A 23,468-nucleotide genomic window follows, 5' to 3' on the forward strand; every position below is an offset into this window, starting at 1 on the left:
TTGCAGAACAGTTATGTTGGCAAAATCCTGCTTCTATGCTGGCCACTTCAGGAATGAGGGATTGTAAGGTTGCCATCTGTTGCACAAACAGACGAGCACCTAATGAGTTGTTTGACTGCAAGTTTCTTCAAAGGTAATTGCGGCAACAGTATATGTCTGCCAGAAAGATGGGTATTATGCTTGAAAAAAGCTTGGCTCGACTCAAACCTAAAAATACACTGCAAACTGAGTTGAAGTATTATTTAAAATCACAGCACAAACACATTTAAATACATCTTACGCAAACATACCGTAACTCCATGTAATGTGTGAAAAAAGATAATTTATTCACCTATCGATTTCAATGACTCCCATCAGTCTCAAAAGGCTCTTAATTAGGGATGAAACAGATTAATTGGTACTATTATCAGTATTAGCCAATATTGGCATATCGGTAGAATTACCAATTATTTTACCGATCCAATATATCTATAAATATCTTACAATTTAGTGAAAAATTCTGCAATTTTGTTATAATTTTTATGAATAATCTCAATGCCCTAGTTTATAAAAAAGTAAATGTTTAAATGTGCGACTTCTTTTGCATTGCAGTCACCTGGAAATACACATAAATATCGGCCGATACTTACTATTAATTAACATTTTATCACATAGTCACTCAGGAACATCTGTGGGTATTACATCACCAGGAAAGCTTCAATTTCTTCTTTATAAGCATATTGCTTGCATTGTAGAATTTGTCTTCTAATTTATGGTTGTTACAATGCTGTTTTTGACAGAATGTTTAGGGAGAACACACACTCCTTTCATCAAATATTTATCTGTGAATGTGTAGTTTCTTAATGTGTGAATCAAATAAATGTCTGATGAAGGGTTATGTTACATCAAAAATCCGTGTTTAAATGCTTGTAACAGATGAAAGTTAGAAGAATTCTAGTTTCCAGTACAATAAAATTACAGAATTATGTGAAAACGAATTTGAAAATAACTGGAAAAGTCAGGGGATTTTGTTTTGATAAAATAACTTGAAACTCCAACTAAATATGTCATAAATACAGAAAGACTTAGTACGTTCTCACCTTTTCGCAAAGCTATTTTTGTGTTTGTCTCAAAATGTAAATATCAGAAAGAAACTTTGTTTTGGATTAATTTGATTTGATTTGTTGTTTTAAGCCCACTTTATACACAGATAGGCTAATCGGGACTGGACCTACAGTTTAAAGTGGGATCTGAACTAGTGTGCCATGTGCCTCCACTGGGTACTAAATTGCCTTGGATTGATTAGCATAGTTTGTCAGTTACTTAATAATTCTGAATGTGATATTTTTCTCTTGCTTAAAGAATCGCATAAAAGAAGCGTAACAAATTTTCTCCTGTGTATGGGACCTGTGGCCACCCACCATCATGAAGAAATTGCGAACCTACGAATTTAGTAGAGTAACTCGGTCATGAAAAGCTACCACAACAACTGGGGGTTCTTCCTGCTGACCACGCGTCCCCCCGTAACTGGTTGGATGATCTTCCACCTTGGCAGGTGTGGGAGTGAGGCCGACAGTCGGTAGGTAGGCCCGGGACCTCGTGGGCTGTTGCACCATCGGTTATTATTATTATTGACAGTTGAGCCTTCTTTAGGAAAACCACCCTCAACCAAGAATTAATTAATAAATGTAATGTTTGAAGATCACATTTCATAGCTTATCTTAGATTCATGGCTTTCTTAACTTGTATTTTTAAAAAAAGCTGCCTCCTGAATTATTTTTAGTTTTGTCTACCCCTACCCTACCCTCGTTCCTTCAAACTAAGGTTGCCTAGTCTGGTCTATCCAGGATAACTAAGAATGCAAGAGGAGTCCATTAGTAGCTTACATATTCAAAATTGGGAGTGGACAGATGTGGAAAATATGGTCAGATGTAACTCATTCAATTTAACAACTACTTTAAAGCCAATTAATGAATGAATTAAATTTTATTTCAGATTCTTTATTCTCGGGTTTAAATTACCAAAATAACAACATTACCGATTTCATATATTTATGATAAATAGTATTAAAAATAAATACCACTACAAGATCAAATCATAACACTATTTACATTATCTAGTAATTTCAAATTTTAATTTAAAATACACACATATTTTCAAATAAGCATAACATACTTTCATAATATCAACAATAGCAAGTTCTATATACAATAGGCTAATCATATATACAGGGAAATTATATTTATTTTGATAAAAAATCTATTTGGTTTGTTATAAGTACAGTGCTTAAAAACTAGTGTTGTGAATTTCACACAGTAAATAAAAGCACAAACATCAAATGTTGCTATATTCTACAAAAAATGCATGTCAACAACTCCATTTTTTAAACAATAAAAACTACATTTCTTTTTACTTTATAAAACACTCGTTTCTTGAAAACTAGTTTTTCTTCTCTCTGTTAAAGTACTTTTTGAAGGAAGAATTTCCCCAAACGTCACAGCACTAAGAATCAGTTCCATTCCCAGGTGGGATAGGGGTTATAATCCTCTTCGTTCTTTCTTCCTAAAGGAACTTACATAAACAACCTTTGCAAAGTTCTTGAGCATACCACTGTCATTAATGTTTTTGTTTTTTTCTAATTTACAAATACAAATGAGTGACATTTTATTTTACTCAAAGTATGTCGTGGGAAAAAATAAAAGATTTCACGTTAACATTGACAATATGCATTATCAATATGTAAAGTGTTGTTAAACTACGTTAGTGCCAGCCTAGATGGATGTGAGGCCTAGGCATATAATACACACAGGACCTCTATGGTTCCCGCCCTTCTATCCAAGTATTCTATACTCATTGGTTCATCTAGTGTTCATTTACAAGATCTTTGCCAGCAGAGGAAGTACAGGGTGATCCATAAGTGACCTACATTATTGTGAACTAGCTTGTGGGTCACTCTGTATTGAAAAAAATGGAACGGAAGTTTCTGAGGTGAGACCTCGATTCCGACAAGATCCAGACAGGTTATTTTCTCGCCTGTTGCATCTGTCTCCCTCCTCAAGGACCCAGCGGGAATAAGTACAAGGAGAGCGTAGCTTTAAGCTGTTCCTCAATTGGATAATGCATTCTGCAAGCAGCAAGAGATCACGTGATATCCTTATGCAGGACAGGATTTAAACACTGAAGGAGTGTATGTGATACTCACTGTGCAACCAAGTAGGAAATGAAATAATAGTTGAATAGCGATCAAAAGTAGAGACAGTGGTAGACAAATTAAAAATAATTCAGGTGCCAGCCCCCTTTTCCCAGGAGCTACTCCCCCCTCCGAAATAAGGACCTAGTAAGCCAAAAATCCAACTAAGATAAACTTACAGATTTTTCAAAATTCTGGAAAACTTGAAGTTCTTGGTTTCTATTTCGGCTATTTTGTGTTGCTTGTCTACTTTCCTACATGAATTATGACAATGAGAATGCATTACATGAATGAGCAGGCATACTTGCTTTACCTAGGATTCAAAGCTCGAATTCTCGGCACTGTAGCATGCTGCTCTAACAGCTCTGCCAGAGAGGTTAACCATTAGTTTTTCTATGTGACTCACAATATACATGAAACACAATATTTATCTTTCACTTATCAAAACTTGTTACATTCAATTTTACAATTTTATGTTGATGCATTTTTTCAAATTTCACTAAAATACGTTAGATTAGGTGTGAAACAATACCAATTTCAACAATTCTAGTGCTATTTTGAAACATTGTGAATGGTTATAAATAGGGCCTGGGACTTTATGTTATAACATATTTTTTATTTGGCATCAGATCAAATACTGGGGTGTGATCTTTACATATCTGATGAAAATGAGCCGAAATAGATGAACTTGATAAGGTATGTTTTAACATATTTTACCAATTTCACGTTTTTGCAACATATTTTTCTCATAAGACCTATTTCTATATAATTTGGTCATTGTCTTGCATATAATTGTTTGTTTTATAATTTATTCTTCGTACCTTTAGCGTAACGAATAGTTCATATTATCGATGGAAGGATAAGGAAATTACGAGCGAAGAAATTAAAAGCAGAAGCCACCTTTTCTTACCAACTAGTACAGAACAATAATACCCTCCCCCCTTTTTTTATCTTGCCGACAATTGATAGCCCTGCAAACAATATTGAGGGAAAATGTTCTCTCTCATTTTTGTGCAGGCATGGGAAGTAAAGAAGTTTCAATTGTTCTCATTTCTTTACCTTTTTTCGCTTTTCACAACAATCAGTCAAAAGTAAAAATAACATTCGGTACATTACAGCCCCATCTCTATCAGCAATCAAGGGGTCCTGGGTTCGATACCTGGTGGAGGCACAGTGGTTCGGATCCCACTTTAAACTGTAGGTCCAATCCCAATTAGCCTTTCTGTGCATAAAGTGGACTTAAAACACCAATTCAATGAATCTATCTGCAATCAAATATTGGAGTTTCAAAACCACTTGTCGTTTGAGCCAGCAGGCAGCAAAAAAGTAGCGTTTGTGTACTGATTGCCCAGATTTACCAGAGCTGTAGCAAGCTGCCAATTATGTTTGGTTTCCACAAAGGTGTAAATCTGACATAATGAAACTTAGGATAATTGCAGTGAACCTCACAATATTATCAGCATTTTCCCACTACATTTTTCGCTTAAAGGAATTCTGACTTCAATTAATACCCCACCCTAGTCGATCTTCGCTGGAAGATATTGACATCCCGTATAATGAGAAATTCGAAAGTACTGTTGTGCATATTTTTGGCTTTGCTGGGAATATTTCTGAATTTTTCTGACATATTTTTAATTTTTCATGACATACTTTCCAATTTTTAAGACATAATTACATACATATTTTACAGTTTTATAGGACATAAATTCCCAAGCCCTAGTTATAAATGAGAGCACAATTATATTGCAATGTAACTTTATCAGACCTGTCTGTTCTTAGATTCATTTGTAATTATTTTGGAATATGTTGGTTGAAAAAGAACTATCAGATTCATTAAAATGCCTATATTTAAACCAGTTCCAATATTCAATTTCAAAATTGTGATCATAGATGACATAATAATATAGTTTTGGTAAGTTTAGTGTTGTACTCTGTTGTTAAAAAGCTAACAAGTGTGGTTTTTAATCGCTGTTTTCTTGTGACGATTTCAATTCCCATTACACTGTTCCTTCTCATAAGCATGTGAAAGTTGTTTCTCTAAGGGAGATTTCATTCTGAAGCGACATCATTTGAAAATGAATCTTAAAACGTAAATGCACCCCTTTTGCACTGGAGTGATGTGACATGCTGGACATTTCGTGTGTTACTCAGGCGAACCTGTTTTTACTAAAGCATGCACTATGTTGGTTTGGTCTGTTTGTTACACATTTGCAGGGAATGATTTTACCAGACTGATGTATGCAGTTTTTTGGTAATGTGTGACTTGTCCGTGTCACTGATAGATTAAGGAGTTACAGAGTGGACTTTCAACTGTTGCTTAACTTGAACACTCTCCCATTGCATATTGACTATGTGCATTCCTGGATTAAAATTAGCAAAGAATTAAGCAACTGGGGTTAACAGTAGTATACTATGTAAGTTGTAGGGATGTGATATAGACTAAAGATGGGTTGTAGGGCACCCTGTACTTGTGACAACATTGACTACATAACGTAAGGAATTATTTCTATCTTTTAACAATGAACAACCCTCTATTTCAGAAAGTATAGTATTGCCATTTCTATGAGGGCATTTAAGAGGAGTATTATTCATGTGCAATAGTCGCCAATAGTTTTCAAGGCTACTCTATTATACTGCTTGCTTCTGAAAGAGCGCTTCACCCGTTCCTGATTGGTGGCCTTTTATTTAACTTTTACATTACCACTTCCTCAATTGTTGTCATCTTGAGAACATAGAATTACGTTTTGAAAAACATATATGCATTTTTCTTCAGGAATGTTTTAGGTTTCTGGGTTGGAATTTGGCCATCCCATCTCCGTAAGGCATGTGTTGAGTTGCGTCAGCTTATCTTGAAGTTGCTTTATGTTCTTCGTCACACCTTCAACTGTCTCCTCCAGTGCTGTGACACTCTTCTTATATTTGTCCAGATTGGTCATGATCCTCCCTCCTTTCCTTTCCACCTCGAGCAGGTACTTGTCCAATTTCCCTTTGAGTTTCTTGAGCAACTCTTCAACCATGTCGGTTGCCGATGTCTCCATCACGATCTTTCCCTTCATGGCATGCATCCGCGTGACGATATCAATTGAGTTGTGAGCCAAGCGGCCGTAATCTTTGTGGTTCGGGTAAATAATGCCCTTGCGATGGAACAGCGATTTCAGATCACGTGCTCTGAGGGTTGGGTACAGGTAGCTTCTGGACTTCAGCACGTGCTCCCAGTGGGTGAGGATTTGAATTTCTTGCCTCATCTGCATATAGTTCTCCTCGTGGTGCATATTTATAACCCCACTTGTTGCCAAACCTATGAGTAGATTCATTAATATTACGGATAGGCATAATAGGAATAGGATAACAATAATATGGCTCGTGTACGGTACCATGGGATCATTTTCCACAAATATGGATTGCAGCTGCAGCTCGGACATCAACATACCTAGGGTCTTCAGCAAGGCAAACCCGACATCCTGGAAGTCCTTGAGATTTTTGAAGAGATGGTGAAATGTCAGCCCGAAGCCGATGACCAATCCTATGAAAGTGACCAGGCACTTTATGATGTCCCAGCCTATTTTGCTGAACATCCTCATGTAGGGGCTGAAGAGCGGAATCTGCCCATACATAACCACCTCCACCCACCAACCAATCAGAAGGCAGATCGCTGCCAGATGTTCTCGAGCTTTCCACATCCCCAGTACACCATCATCGCATTCGGCAATGGACAGCATGGATATTGTAAAGATGAGAACCAGCTTCAGGATATTGTTGAAATTTTTGAAGTAGTTCTCGACTGATAGCTTCATGTGATACATTTCTCTGAGTAAGAGGATTACCGACAATGCCCACAAGATCGCCCACAGCGCTGCGGATGATGTGGTCTGCAAGCAAGAGTAGTGCGTCATTCTCTTGGTAGCATTGTGGCTCGTCCTGTTGCCAGGAATGTCTTCGAACTGATACTCTTGTCCCATTGGCTTGGACGCATCCATACTGAAAAAGATCACGATTGTCAAGAAAGCAAGAAAGAGTGCATAGAGGAAAAGATCAAAGTAGAAAAACCACCTAATTTTCTTCCACTTTAGTCTGAGGAAACTTTCACACAAGGGATGCACCAGTATGCTAGTATCACGACACTTTATCAGTCCATGCAGAACACCCATTTCTGGAAGAAACGACTCATTGTCTCTTCGATTCTGCAGCTGAAGCAATTTCCATTCTTGAATTCCCTGCGGGTAAAATGTGAGAGGCGTGTAGTCAAACTGCACATAGAAGTTCTTGCTGTCAACATCATACGTGTCCAAATTTGACTTCAGACACTTGTCCAGAAAAGGCCTCACGAACCGTGGCTGCGTCTTGGCTAGGTTGAGCAGTGTGACTGCATCTGATATCTCGGCGCCAAGCTCGAGGAGAGTCTTTATGCAGTCGACCGAACCGTAGCTGGCCGCGTAAAACAGAGCTGTCTTACCCTCACTGTCTATCGAATTAACATTCGCACCAAGCGAGATCAGTCTGTCGATTGTGAGCGCTGCACGGGATTCATCTGTACCGAGAATCGCTACACTCTCTGCTGCATGATGAAGAGGAGTTTTGCCAGTCCTGTCCGGAATGCCTGGATCAGCTCCATACTCCAAAAGAACCTGGGGAAATAAATTACATTATTTTATGTACTGTTCAAGCACGTATCTAGAAAGATATTTCGGGGGTCCAAACCAAGTGTCTCAGAAATAATATTAATAATATAAATGTTTATATTAATTACGTTAATATAGGGTGTTCCGTATAGGACGACGAATTAGAAAATTAAATAAAAATAGGGAAAATATCATGAAAATATATATTTTTCACATATATGTAAGCAGTAACATCTCCCATTTACGTATGAAAGACAATGTCAGGCATATGTCCACCCCTCCTGAGTCTGCATGCATTTATACGCTCCACCTCCACCCTCTCGCAGATGTCTGTCACGATGCCTCCAATCACCCATATGATTTCCACCTTCAGTTCCAAAAGGGTTCGTGGTTTGTTGACGAACACCTGTGATTTCACAAACCCCCATAAGAAGAAATCACAGGGTGTAAGATCATATGACCTAGTCGGCCATTCCTGGTCACCGTGCAAACAGATCACTCGTTGCGGGAATTCATGTTGCAACCACAACAAACGAGTCAAAACAATTGAGGCTACATTAATCGGTATGACAACAGATACCAACATTGGTAAGAACAGGTCTGCCAACCTTGAAACAAAACAGTAGCACTCGATTCAAATTCGGTGTCCTATACGGAACACCCTATATAATTTATAGATCAATTCATAATCATTTGTACATTTATTACTGTTGTATTATTATTACAAGAATAGGCGAAAAGAAGGAACAATAATGTAGATATATATAACAGCACATATTCATTATCTAGCTAGTAAAGATCGCTAAAATATGAACAAAACACACTGCGCTGACACAAATAAATGTCATAAAATTTAAGATTTGAAAATTTATTGAATGACAAAAACATATGTTAGATCCAGTTAACGAAAAGTGAAGTTCATGATTATCTTTATGCATATTATTATAAGCATGGACGTCCGCAGGATTTTTTCCAGGGAGGGGCAATAAAGGTATTTTTCCAGGGGGGGCAAACAAGTCACATTTCCCCCCAAAAGAGTGTTGTTCCCTAAAGAAAACATTGCTTAAATTTGAATTTATGGTGTTCATGCAATAATTAACACATATTATTTTGGCTAAAATTAAATTTTATGTGTGAAATACATAATTTTTGGTTGACTTTCATTTTCCAGGGGGGTCACGCCCCCCCTTGCCCCCTTCCGGACGCCCATGATTATAAGTAGTAGTGTACATAAATCTTCTTGGGTATTGTCATTCAAAGCTGAATGATCCCAATATAATCCGTGCCACAATATATTTGGCGGAAATAAATAACGCTCGAATATACAACAAATGCTAAACAAGTATGTTTTCATTATGCAATTTCAGTACTTAATAAGCCTTTTGGACATAGGCGGAGTTCTGGAGTGGCCAGAGGGGGCCTGCCCCCCAACTTAAAAATACTAAAAAATAACACATGATTAAGTTCAGTTACTACATTTTTATTATGAAGCCATACCGTAAATTTTGACGTTTGGCATGATGGCATGTGGGGTAATTGCGTCACAATAGCGGGTCTTAGATGATTTGATTGATGTGTACAGTTTGAAGAAAGAAAAACGTAAAATGACTTTGTGTTGAGTCAACAGTTACTGCTGAGGCATCAAATGAACTTTTCAATTTAATTTTTCTAAAATTTATGAAGCTTACTATTGTACCGTAACATTTTAAAAGTAATACGAGTTTTGTATCAATAAAAATTTAATGAAATGCAAAATGTAATAATCGTACTGTTTTACTTCTTTTAAAACTGACAACCAATATTCTAATTAATATTTGTTTACTTAAGCGAGGAAATTTAACATTTTCAGATCTAAAAGGACTAAAACTAAGTGTTTTTAAGTTGTTGTTTTTTTTTATTTCAGGGGGAAGGCCTCCGGACCCCTTATAAACTAGGGATATTCAATAACCTTCAGGTACAGTGGGATCCATGAGTATTACCGTGCAAATTGCCCATCACCATGTTCATGCACTTTATTTGACCCAATAAGAGCTTCAAGAATTAAAAGAAAACTCAAAACAAGCTCTTGACAACTTCTGCACCAGCATACATAATAACTCATTGCTTAAAAATTCATAGGATGTAAGAGAAAAATTAATGAAAATAGTCATGGACAATTTGCACGATAATACTCATGGATTCCACTGTACATCATATGCTTCTCCCAGAGTCTGCCCGCCCAAAGCAAAAGCTCAAACTCCGCCCATGCTTTTGGAGGAGAGTTCGAGCCCTCTGGATCCCCCTAAATACGTTCTTGATACAGTTATAGAATTGTTTCTATAATTATTTGCTCCCTTAGATGGAAAATAACATTCACCAACCTCTGAAAATATATTGAAGAACCTTGATAGGTATTAAAAAATGGAACAAAATCGGTAATGGGGAAATTTTTGAAAATGTAAAGATTTGAAAATTTTCAAATTTTAGAATTTTCCACACTGGCATAATATTATTTGATGCCCACTTGCCGACCCCCGTGGCGGAGTGGTTATCACAGCGCACTACGATCCTGGGTTTGAATCCCGGCCTGGACATGGGCGATCTTTGTGAGTGTCTCTTCATCAATTTCATCATATCATCATTCATCTTCATATTCGCAATTATAAAAAAGTGACAGAGAAGGGAAGTAAGATAAATCAAATCAATTAAGTCCACTTTGTGCACAGATAGGCTAATCGGGACTGGAGCTACAGTTTAAAGTGGGATCCGATCAACTATGTGCCTACGTCAGGTATTGATCCCTGAAGCCCGTAGTTACAAGGCGACAAAATCACCGTTACGTCACTGTGGACTGAACAACAGTGGTGCCCTAACTGGCACAGCAAATCTTCCGAGACGTTGGGATACGGTTATTGAGAAGCAGGGTGACTACACTGAAGGACTATAAGAATATACTGGCTAACATGCAATAAACATGTAAGAAAAAAAAGTGTGCATTATTCATGAAATGTAAATGGTGTGACTCAGTTGTTAGCATATGCAGATGATGTAGACTTATTAGGGGATGATATAAATACAATTAAGAATAATGCTAAAATATTTTTCAAAACTGCTAAAGAGATAGATTTGGAAGTTAGCAAAGATAAAACAAAATATACGCTTACAGGCCGAAACCAAGTGTTAGGTAATAATCAAAATCTAATTATTGGTAACAACTCGTTTGAACCAGTTTCCAAATTAAAATACTTAGGAGTAATATTAATAAGTGAAAATTATATTAAAGAGGAAATAAAAAGTAGGCTTAATTCAGGAAATGCATGTTACTTCTCTCTTCATAAACTTTTGTCTTCTCGTTTAATATCTAAGAAACTAAAAGTTAAAATATACAAAACAGTAATTTTGCCTGTAGTATTATATGGGTGCGAAACTTGGTCCCTCACATTGAAAGAGGAACATAAATTAAGAGTATTTGAAAATAAGATCCTTAGGAAAATATTTGGACCTAAAAGGGATGAGGAGAGAGGTGAGTGGAGAAGGTTACATAATTTAGAAGTGCATAATTTGTATTCATGTCCAGATATTATTAGAATGATTAAATCAAGAAGACTTAGGTGGGCAGGCCATGTGGCACGAATGGGAGAGGAAAGAGGAGTATACAGGATTCTTGTTGGGAAACCTGGTGGTAAGAGACCTGTAGGAAGGCCAAGACGAAGATGGAGGGATAACGCTGAGATGGACGTAAAGGAAATCGGTAAGGATGGAAAAGAGTATATAGATCATGCTCAAGATAGAGACAGATGGAAGGCCTGTGTTGATACAGCCATGAACCTTCGGGTTTAAGAAGGCTAGAGAGTTAGTTATTCATGAAATGACCTTCGTATATGCTTCTATATCTCTCGTCCCTTTTCTCTTTTTCAAGGAAGGTCCCTTTCTCCCCCTCTCTCACACATACAGAGAAAGAGATCAGATTTATTTAAGTTTATTTTTCTTCGCTTTTCTTCCACTTCCTGCTAATAGCGAAGATGAGTATGGATGATGAAAGGATGAAAAATGAAATTAATGAAAGGACAATGACAAACTCACAGGAACGACACACGAGCCACATGGAGTCCAGACGCCAGGGCCTCGCTAGACTGCAAATGCAGTCCAGGGTTTACAACGTGGAAGAGAGGTTGGCATTTTGGTGTCTACGGAATGGGCCACCCCTGATGCCCTTCATATCCTTCCCTGTCTTTCTCCGAGAGAGAGAAGGGAGGAGTTTTTCTTTGTCTTTCTTTCCCTCGACCTTAAAGGAAAGAAAAGGGAGGGAGAATGAAAGAGAGATTGTCAAAGGGTTTTGTGAAAAAGCCTTTATTAAGTGACTCAAGAAGTTTGGAACAAAAGCCACAAAAGATAGCAACAAGTAATATCGTTCCTTAAAAGTTCCGTACTTTTCGGCGACAAGGCCCACAATTAACAGCTATAATTCCCTCTAGTATGATCGATTTAGGCAGGAAACGTATAATGGATCGAAGAGCTTGTTTTGCAACCTAACTCCCTTGCACTCAAAGACAGCGACATGCGGCTCATAAATTACCTGGTTGCCTGGTTACCATTTCGTTGTGTGTCCACGCATGACGTCGATCACAAAATCGTGACATTCAGGTGAGATTATGTGTGACAAGCCCCCCCCCCCTTTCGCCAATACTCTTTTGTGCCAGCGAGAAAGAATGTCTTAATGACGCTTTGAAGTTGCCGATAATGTAAAGATTCTTCAATGAAACGGAGAATTGTTGTGTTGTTTTCATTGGTAACGTACATTCCACGGGGCGAGAAAATTGCTTGTAAATAGGCCATTTGGAAGGGAAATTACGTGTTTCAGGCTCTGAAATTGGACGTTGCATTCACATAAATTGCAAGTGTGGTTCAACATATGTCTGCGTCTAATTTCTTTTGTGAATCTGTTCAAGACAAAGTAGTTCCTTGTTCTCATCTATTCTGTTTCTTTTTCAGGAAATCGTTGGAGCTGTGTTTGCGGAACATCGGTACTCACTAAAGGCATATTTCAAATTACATAGGCATGCCTGGTGAAAAAAAAAAGCTTTTATGGGCATGTTTAGAGTAGCGATGGCAAAACGGATCCGGATCCAAAAGTTATGGATCTGGATCCGGATCCGGGTCCGGGTCCGAAAGTTTCGGATCTGGATCCGGATCCGGATCCGAAAGTTCCGGATCCGGATCCGAGAGTTTCGTATCTCAATCCCATTATAATATTACCACACCTTAAAAGGTATTATTACCTTCGAGTACAAATAAATTTTTCATTAGTTAGTCCTTCAAGATTTTTTTTCAAGTGTTGTTCCTAAAACACTTTGTTACGCATCGGCTAACACACTCGTGCACAAAAATAATCTTACTTGTTTAACGTAAAATGTCAGAGGAGATTTTGTAAATGCCATTGAAACGAATATGTATTCATTCGAATGTATTGGAAATGGAAACACACATAAATGTGAGACATTCCATTCCAGGATGAAACCTTTAACACATTTAACAAGATAGAAGTCTTATACAAAAATTATACAATTGTTCTACAGTTACAATTTTACAAATTAAAATAAAACATTATAATATATGCAGTGGTATATAATTACAAAGTATAAGACTAACAATGGAGGTTATCTAAGTGTCCCCCTCCGATTTCCACGAAACTTGGCAGGTGTATAGAGGGGTTCAAAGGAAGAAATACGTGTTTCTTTTGTTTCAGCTAAAAAACTGTTTTAGGGGGCAAAATCCTCTCAAATGTCAAGATGAGGGCAAATTGAAGTGGGGATCTGACCCCTGTGTCACCCTCCGATTTTCATGAAACTTGGCAGGTGTATAAATCGACCCAAAGGAAGAAATACGTATTTTTTGTTTCGGCTAAAAAACTGTTTTAGAGGGCAAAACCCGCCTCAAATGTCAAGATTAGGTCATATTGACGTGGGGATCTGACCTCTGTGTCCCTCTCCGATTCTGGATCCAACTAACTAACTAACTAACTAACTAACTCCCTAGCCTTCTTAAACCCGAAGGTTCATGGCTGCAGCAACACAGGCCTTCCATCTGTCCCTATCTTGAGCAAGTTCTATATACTCTTTTCCATCTCTACCGATTTCCCTTAGGTCCATCTCAATGTTGTCCCTCCATCTTCGTCTTGGCCTTCCTACAGGTCTCTTACCATCAGGTTTCCCAACAAGAATCCTGTAAACTCCTCTTTCCTCTCCCATTCGTTCCACATGGCCTGCCCACCTAAGTCTTCTTGATTTAATTATTCTAATAATATCTGGACATGAATACAAATTATGTAGTTCTAAATTATGTAACCTTCTCCACTCACCTGTTTCCTCATCCCTTTTAGGTCCAAAGATTTTCCTAAGGATCTTATTTTCAAATACTCTCAATTTATGTTCCTCTTTCAATGTAAGAGACCAAGTTTCACATCCATATAATACTACAGGCAAAATTACTGTTTTGTATATTTTAACTTTTAGTTTCTTAGATATTAAACGAGAAGACAAAAGTTTATGAAGAGAGAAGTAACATGCATTTCCTGAATTAAGCCTACTTTTTATTTCCTCTTTAATATAATTTTCATTTGTTAATATTACTCCTAAGTATTTGAATTTGGAAACTGGTTCAAACGAGTTGTTATCAATAATTAGATTTTGATTATTACCTAACACTTGGTTTCGGCCTGTAAGCATATATTTAGTTTTCTCTTTGTTAACTTCCAAACCTATCTCTTTAGCAGTTTTGAAAAATATTTTAGCATTATTCTTAATTGTAATCACATCATCCCCTAGTAAGTCTACATCATCTGCATATGCTAACAACTGAGTCACACCATTTAATTTTAGTCCTTCTTTAGTTTCTTTTACCTTCCTAACAGCATATTCTAAGGCAAAATTAAAGAGCAATGGAGATAATGCATCTCCTTGTTTTAAATTTCGACAATTTAAAAAAGGAATCCCGAAATATGGACAGCATGTCCATTCAATAATGTCAACTTTTGACGGACACAATTGAAGTATGAAAGATGAAAATTCCGGATCCGAAAAATTTTAGGACCCGGATCCTAAGGATCCGGATCTGGCCATCCCTAGTTTAGAGACGTCTGATTTGTGCCATCACGTATTTTTAAAGCTGGGTCACGAGTTATATCCAGGCTCAATATATATGATTTGTGTTTCTATCAGATAGATAGGAGCCGACCTAAGTGGCGGAGTGGTTAGCACAGCGCACTACAACGCATGGGGCCTGGGTTCAAATCGGGCCAGGGCATGGCGTAGTGTTCTTTGTGAGTGTCCCTTCATCAATTTCATCGAATCACCATTTATCCTCATCGTCGCGATTAGCCAAAAGTGGCAGAAAAGCAACGTAAAATAACGAAATCGTTCAATCAGATAAGGAGGACATATAGTACAGTATGATCATCTTTCATACTTCAATTGTGTCCGTCAAAAGTTGACATTATTGAATGGACATGCTGTCCATATTTCGGGATTCCTTTTTTAAATTGTCGAATCTCCCTCCTCCTCTCTCTCTCTCTCCTCACCTCCGTCCTCGCCTCCATCTATCTGTGCAGGGATGATAGATTTCCAGTCATTTACTTTTAAAACCCCGTGTTATGCAACCCAACCAACAATACAGTTTGGTCGGTTGCATATACGGCAGGCGTTTACGGTCCAGAAGTCGAATAACATTCCACAAACCTTTATCTGTGGTGTCACTCAGTGGAGCAGTTTTGAATGCTATTAGGGAGATTTGAAACCGAAACACTATCAGGAGTTACCGTCGATCTTGGTAGCCGAACATGAGGTTTGTTTTCCACAAGGCCACGTCTTTCTCGAAAGCTTTCCGCCAATCCAAACACCCTTGACAGGGACAAGCATTCGTTTCTGAACTGTGCGAAATTCGATTAATTCGATGATTGTGTTCTGCGCGACACTAGATGACACTTCTCTCTCTCTCTCTCTCTCCTCTCTACGCCACATCCTGATTATGAATGGCCAGAACCAATGACAAGCTGAAACATGTCCTAAGATGACACAGCGTGCGACTTTCTATCCATCGTTTTACATTCATATATTTGAACACCCCTCGTAGATTCTTTCATACTACAAAGTTGATAGAGGGGAAAACCGTCTATAAGCTGGATATCTTTTAGTGTATCAGTGGTTAAAGACTGGAATGCACTTTCACATGAAATGAGAAAATCAATTTCCATAGGTATCTTCAAAAGAAGATTAAGAAAAAGTTTTATGGAGTGATTTTTTTGTTATGTATATGAACATATGTATGAGTGTGTATACATGTATACACTACCGACAAAAAGTTTAAGACCACCATGAAAAACGGCCAAAAAATCAGTATGGGATGTTGTATGGAACCAACGGTTCCTGTCCAAGAAAGACGTGACGATGATACACATGGAAAATGCAATGTAGTCTAGTTTGAACCTCGCAAGACGCGAAATTAATTTTTTTTCGAATGTGTAGCATGTGGTTGGCAAAATGGAAAGTGACAAAAACGTTGCTGAAGCTGGCAACATTGCAGCTCTGTGCGTGAAACCGGTCAGTACGGTAGCCAGCCTCATGCGCATCCTTATCAGTGGCTCAGAGTCACTTGCTGTTCATGCAGAAAACATTGCGAGCCCATTATTATGTGCGAGGTGTGCAAGGTAAGTGGAGTTGTGTGAAATGGTCCGTCATCGTGGGGAACAGGCGATTTCGGTTGAAAAGCGTGCTGTGATATGTGCACTGAAAAATGAAGGTTATTCTGAACGCGAGACAGCAAGAAAACTGAATATTTCCAAGACTGGTGCTCATTGTGCATTGGACAGATACCGTAAAACCAACAGTCATGCTGACCGTGAACGTAGTGGAAGAGCTCGTGTAACGTCTGCAGCTGACGATAGATATATTACAGTAACTAGCAAATGGAACAGGTGACTAACAGCACCAGTCATCGCTGCTTCCCTGAATAACAGCACAGTGACACCTGTGTCTGTGTGAACGGTGAAGAGGGTGTGTGAAGAAGGGCTGCATGGCAGAGTAGCTGCTGTAAAGCCATTGTTACGACGTGTGAACAAGACGAGACGATTATCCTGGACTAAAATGCACCAAGGTTGGACTGCGGATAACTGAAAACGGGTACTCTGGACCGACGAATCCAAATATGAATTATTTGGCAGCAATTAGCGAACCTTTGTGCGTCGAAAGGTTGGCGAGAGAATGAAAGAAGAGTGTCTTGTTCCCACAGTGAAACATGGGGGTGGAAGTGTAATGGTTTGGGGATATTTTGCCGGAAACCAGATGGGGGACCTTCATAAAATTCAGGGAACATTGGTAAAACAAGGGTATCAACAGATATTGGTGCACCATACCATCCCCTCTGGTCGTCGTCTTGATGGTAATGGGTTTATTTTTCAACAAGATAATGATCCCAAACACACATCTCAATTGTGCACACGGTATTTGGAACGCAAGGTAAGAGAAGGGGCATTAGTTCTTATGACGTGGCCACCACAGTCTGCTGATCTTTCTCCAATTGAACTGCTCTGGGACCAAATCGATAGGGACATCAGGAAGAAGTTACCCAGCAACACTCAACAGCTATGGGAATTCATCAACGATGCCTGGTGTAACATTCAACCATCCTATCTGGACAAACAATTGGAGCGCATGCCATGTGTTTGCGCTGCTGTCATTAAGGCCCATGGCGGACATATTGATGAAAGCAAAATATGAGGTGACATTAGTATGTATAGTGAATGTACCTATGTTTGTACATTGTCAAGCAGATTCTTACATCTGTTTCTTGTACATTAATTACGAAATACATTCATTTCTACTGATTTTTGGCACTTTTTCCTGGTGGTCTTAAACTTCTTGTCGGTAGTGTATATATACGTTTTATGTATTTCTTTGAATTACATATTTTTACCGCTGTTGGTTTGACATGAAAGGTATATGTGTGATCGTTATTTGCAATGTTTGTATATGAATCAATTTATGAATATGTTCTATATTATGAAATTTTGTATGTGGCATGAGCCTTAAACTTCGCCACAAATAAATAAGAGACAAATAAATAAATAATAAATAAATACAGTGGGCACAAGGGACTTACCTCAACGCACCAAACATCACCTGCTCGGCTGGCCACATGTAAAGGAGTCAAGCTCTCTTTGTCACGTGCGGTGACGTCACAGTTCGATTCAGCCAATAGACGACAACAACCAGCTTGACCTAGATAATTAGAACAATTAAAATATATATTAGAAATCTTTCTCAGTAGTGTCATTACAACCGAAAATATAGAGTGATGAAAATGGAGAAACTGAGGTGAGGATATTGAAGGTGCTCTCGTTTAAACTATCACCTCAGCACTCACAAAGATTTGCTCTGGATTTGATTGATTTATTTCGTAAGATTTAACCATGGCCCGAATTTTCATGTAACGCCATATTTCTCCTTTGTATGTAGGCAAGCAAAAGGGATAAATCTACGAACTGCATTGTTCGGAACGATACACGTGATAGCAGTGGCGGCTTCTGCCTATTCGCACAATCACACGTGCACACCCAAATAAATCTGTAATGCAATTAATTTTTATTAAACTTATTCACTGGACACTGTCTCCTTCAAAACATCAAACGTTCCGAAGCCCAAACGCCCCATCGGGTTCGCATTACCAGCGCCTGCCACTGAGATACGTTCGTTCGGAACACAAGTCGCCTGGTGCTCGTTGGCCGCTGTTTGCAGCATGCAAGAAAAGAGAAGGGATTTGCTCTTCTAGATCGCGGTATTATGGGCTAAACTCGCACTGCTAGTGCTGTGTTCACGATACAGCAGTGTTGCAATCCCATTCTATTCGAGATCGTGTGGCGGAGTAAAGTCAGCCCACACATTATCGCAAATCGTGTGTGTTTTTTTTTTTAAAGGGACATTTCTATGGTATCTTCGCCCACCCTGTTCCAAGAAAGAAGGGCAACCGAAAGCGAAATGCGTGTTTTAAACAATGTCTTGCATTGCCATTGCTTAATGCAGCTTGGGCAAAATAAACTGTCCTTGTGGCGCTGTAGTCGATCAACCCGTGCGGGGGGGCGAATTTTCTTTTTCCAGTCAACTTGTGAATGCGGTTTCGTTTCTTACTCTCTGATTGGTTGTTGGAAAGTTACGGTGCTGTGATTGTGAGAATGTCTTATTTCCTATTTTTAGCGCAAATTTGCTGCTTTCTAATCTAATCTAACCTTACCTTACCTAACCTAACCTAACGTACAGTGCAAACAAGATATTCTCACAATCACAGTACCGTTGCTTTCCAACAGCTAATCAGAGAGCAAGAAATGAAACCGCATTCACAAGTTGACTGGAAAAAGAAAATGCGCGTGCGGGAGGAACATTGATCAGTCAGCTGTTTTCATTGTGTGTCTGTTCATGCTTTGCAAAATTATTGCGCTGTCCAATGCCCGTTCCTGTTTCAGTATTAAGTGTTTGATATCATGATAAAAGGGAAAACTGAAATGCAATATGTGCGGCATTTTAGCTTTCTCATCTGATTTAGAGAATTATAAAATAAATATCTAAGTATATTAAAATAAGTAAAAGTATTTAAGTGATTCGGGTTCATTTGTATTCGAATCACGTCGCCAGGAAAGCTACAAATCCTACATTTCAGTGATTCATTCTACACACTTTGCATGTTTGCATGCGTGTTCACTCTGACAGAACTTCATCCGTGCTTTTCATCATTTCTAATAAGGTCTTTTCACCGGTTTCTTATCTGCATAAATTTCGAGATAGCAGATCGTCCACCTATTTATTGTGTTACAAATATGAGAGCTAGAAGTAAATAAAGTGAAAATGGCATAGGAACAAATAAACACCATGTACAACAATCAGAGGGTGGTGCTATTTAAAAAGGAAATAAACATAAACGTGTATAAACTGATCTCAAACTATCAACAAAATGTGGTGCTGGAGATTTACATAATAATTATGCCCAATTAATATATTTAATATGTGCAACCTAATCTAATGTCTATAGTTACCAGCAGCAGCGGCGAAGTGCAAGGGGTTGTATCCGAACTTATTCCGCACGTTCACAGTCGCTCCGTTCTGCAGCAGGACCTCGACGGTGTCTGTGGCAGAGGCTGCTGCCAAGTGCAAGGCTGTTCGGCCTCCAAGGGTGTCGGGTTGATCCGCCAGTGATCCGTGCTCCAAGAGAAGCGACACCTGATGGGAAAAAAGTCAATTTCAATACAAAATTGTAGTGGAATTATGAATATACAAAAAAAAATTGAGCAAAATTGACCATTTGGACATGGAAATCGCAAAAAACTCTACTAACCATTTGGACATGATAATCGCAAATAACTCTACTAATCATTTGGATATGAAAATCGCAAATAACTCTACTAACCATTTGGACATAAAAATAGCAAAAAAAACTGTACTAACCATTTGGACATGAAAATCGCAAAAAACTGTACTAATCATTTGGACATAAAAATCACAAATAACTCTACTAACCATTTGGACATGAAAATCGCAAAAACTCTCTTGGTTATTTGGACATAAAAATCGCAAATAACTCCACTAACCATTTGGACATGAAAATCTCAAAAACTCTCTTGGTTATTTGGACATAAAAATCGCAAATAACTCCACTAACCATTTGGACATGAAAATCGCAAAAACTCTCTTGGTTATTTGGACATAAAAATCACAAATAACTCTATTAACCATTTGGACATGAAAATCGCAAAAACTCTCTTGGTTATTTGGACATAAAAATCGCAAATAACTCCACTAACCATTTGGACATGAAAATCGCAAAAACTCTCTTGGTTATTTGGACATAAAAATCGCAAATAACTCCACTAACCATTTGGACATGAAAATCGCAAAAACTCTCTTGGTTATTTGGACATAAAAATCGCAAATAACTCCACTAACCATTTGGACATGAAAATCGCAAATTACTCTTTTTCTAATTTGGACATAAATATCGCAAAGAACTCTCTTGGTCATTTGGACATGAAAATCGCAAAGAACTTTGCTAACCATTTCCGTGGATCCCTTCGACGCCGCAATGTGCAACGGCCATCTTCCTTTGTCGTCGCAGATGGCGTTGGTGTCCAAACCGGTTGAGAGCAGCTGCTGAAGGTGCTCCACATCGCCTACTTCCACGGCGTCCAACAGCTCGTGCCTCGTGCTGGGGTCGGACACGCTGCCAGGGAGCGTTCCGGTAGGCACGTACAGTACGCCATCTTGCTGCTGGACGGGTGTGGACACGCTTGCCGGCGTGTCAGCCTTCGAGTCCATCTTGATGACCTTCTCAATGTAGCCCTCGATCTTGTTGTTACTGCCTTTGGAGCCGGCGAAATTCTTTTCCTTTTTCATTCTCTGCCAGCTTGTACCCACCGAAGTAGCCAGGCATTCGGATAGGATATGGACTCTGAAAGAAATCATATGAGAGGGAATTTATATATATATATATACACATACATACATACATACATATAATCAGTGGCGACTCGTGGCTTTTGCGGAGTGTAGGAATATGTTATGGTAACCGAGGAAGGTTTGAAAAATGAGTTCGATTACATTCACACGTATTGCTTGTAAAGTGGGATCCATGAGTATTACCGTGCAAATTGTCCATGACTATTTTCATTAATTTTTTTCTTACATCCTGTGTGTTTTTAAGCGATGGATTTTTATGTATGCTGGTGCAGAAGTTATCAACATCTTGTTTTGAGATTTCTTTTAATTCTTGAAGCTCTTATTGGGTCAAATAAAGTGCACGAACATGGTGATGGACAATTTGTACGACAATACTCATGGATCCCACTGTACTATCCACTGCATTTAGAATGTTAGCTGCAGGCCCATGCTCAAGGTAGGGCAAGGGGCCATTGCTCTTAATTTTGAACTATGAAACATTTAAATGTGAACCTATAAAAAAAGACGAAAATAACATTAACGATATTTCATATTTTGCAAGAATTTATATTTTCTTCCCCCTCCCTGTCGTCGTTGGATTGACGATAATAAAAAGTACTGCTTAAACTTTGAAATGATGCTAAATGCTTCTAAATTGTGCTAGGATTTATTATTAATTATTATTTTTTTCGGATAATTGTAATTTTGCATCTACTTTTCTAGAGTTTTCAACTTATTTACTTACTATTAACAGTTATATCATAGGGCCCGTTCCGAAAGTCGCACGAGTTTAACGCGTTAAACGAGTTATGGCAACTGGCCGTTCCATAAGTGCTTCCGTGCGTTTCGTGAGGTTCATTATGCTGTCCCAAAAGTCGCATTCCGTGCGTGTCGTGCAAGAACGAGATTCGCCAATCGCACGAACCAGGAGGTTGGTTTGTTCGGTGAGAATCGTCTGCTGCCTGCAGACACCGCGGGTGCATGATGGCTTCAAACTGCACTAGTTCGGGAATTGTATTATAATTTTAACAGAGAGCGTTATGAAGCAACATGCACAAGATGAGTGTGCCTCAACTGTTCTTACAATATTAAAATGAGTAACAGTATCCGCAGTAGAGTTTCTTCCTGCCAGAAGGAAATGCCTTCCGCTGGATGCCATGCGGAAATTTTTTATAAACAAAACGCTGCGCCTGCGCTTTCGTCTAGAGCGTCCCATAATGTCTGAAAAATAACTGGTTTCACCAGGTTCACGAGGCCAGTTACTTTCGTTCGATTCGTTCGTTATGACTTTCAGAACGCACCTATAGTGTAACTTTTCCCCAAAAATTGTTTAAAATGGTGCAACAAACGACATGGATTTAACATAGAAGGGTTTGAGAAAATTGTTTACCACCACTTTCTACCGATTTCTTACTCTAAAATCTCCTGACGAACTAAATCGGGCAGGATGAAGAAAAGATAGAGGATGAATCGTGGCATGGTTGTAGAAAAGCTTTCCGCTGGATCGGCATACTCCCTTTCATTTTAAACATGTCCGCTGGTGTAGTAGAAATAAGATTTGTACACAATTTTATTTTTATTTCCTGAAAACATATTCCTTTGAATTCAATTTTCCTCTCACAGGGATTAGCGTTTGCAGATTATGCTAGATTTTACCATTGTGCCAAAAGCAGGGTGCTAAGTGCCAACATAGATCGAACTGTGCTTGGTTTAGTACCATTTTGCTGGGGTTGGCATCGCTGATTGTGAGGAACGTCTTGCTGGTTCCTCGGTCCTCGCTGATCTTCGCAACCTTACCCCCCTCCCTTCACTGCCCCTTCCCACTCCTCATCCATCTGTCCGTAGGAAGACCGCCGAGGTTCCTCAGCGAGCAACAGAAAAGCCTGGAACCATAGTGGCCGCGGTGGCTCAGTCGGTAACGCGTCTGACTACCATTCTAAAGGTCCCGGGTTCGATCCCCGGTCGGTTCAAATCCGGGAACTTTTCTAACGTTGGAAGCGGCCCCGGCGCCCACCCAGCGTCGAATAACATGGGTACCTGGGGGAAACCCTGGGGGGTAAAGGCGGTCAGGGGCGTGCTGCTGATCACATCACCCCCACTCACGACCGGATCAAGAAAGTGTGGGGCGTTACCCTCACACCCCCTATACGCCTTCATGGCGTTGTGCTAAGCCCAGGGGAAAACTTTACCTTTTTTACCATAGTCTTTGGGCTGAGCTGAGGCTGAGCG

General features: G+C 38.9%; 1 protein-coding gene across 1 annotated transcript in view; it reads right to left on the reverse strand.

Annotated features, from left to right (window-relative positions):
• Positions 1 to 2,064: 2,064 nt before the first annotated feature.
• The window catches only part of LOC146004228 (uncharacterized), a 53,730-nt gene continuing 32,326 nt past the window's right edge, over positions 2,065 to 23,468 (reverse strand). Inside the window, exons 2-5 of the mRNA XM_083142903.1 lie at positions 20,859 to 21,252; positions 19,844 to 20,027; positions 17,920 to 18,038; positions 2,065 to 7,794 (exon numbers count right to left, since the gene is read on the reverse strand). Of these exons, the coding sequence (XP_082999029.1) occupies positions 5,950 to 7,794; positions 17,920 to 18,038; positions 19,844 to 20,027; positions 20,859 to 21,197 (2,487 nt within the window). The 5' untranslated portion in view covers positions 21,198 to 21,252 and the 3' untranslated portion in view covers positions 2,065 to 5,949. The remainder of the gene's footprint in view (positions 7,795 to 17,919; positions 18,039 to 19,843; positions 20,028 to 20,858; positions 21,253 to 23,468) is intronic.

This window comes from Lepisma saccharinum, chromosome 21 (assembly GCF_977018435.1).
Source record: "Lepisma saccharinum chromosome 21, izLepSacc3.1, whole genome shotgun sequence".
Classification (NCBI taxonomy): domain Eukaryota; kingdom Metazoa; phylum Arthropoda; class Insecta; order Zygentoma; family Lepismatidae; genus Lepisma; species Lepisma saccharinum.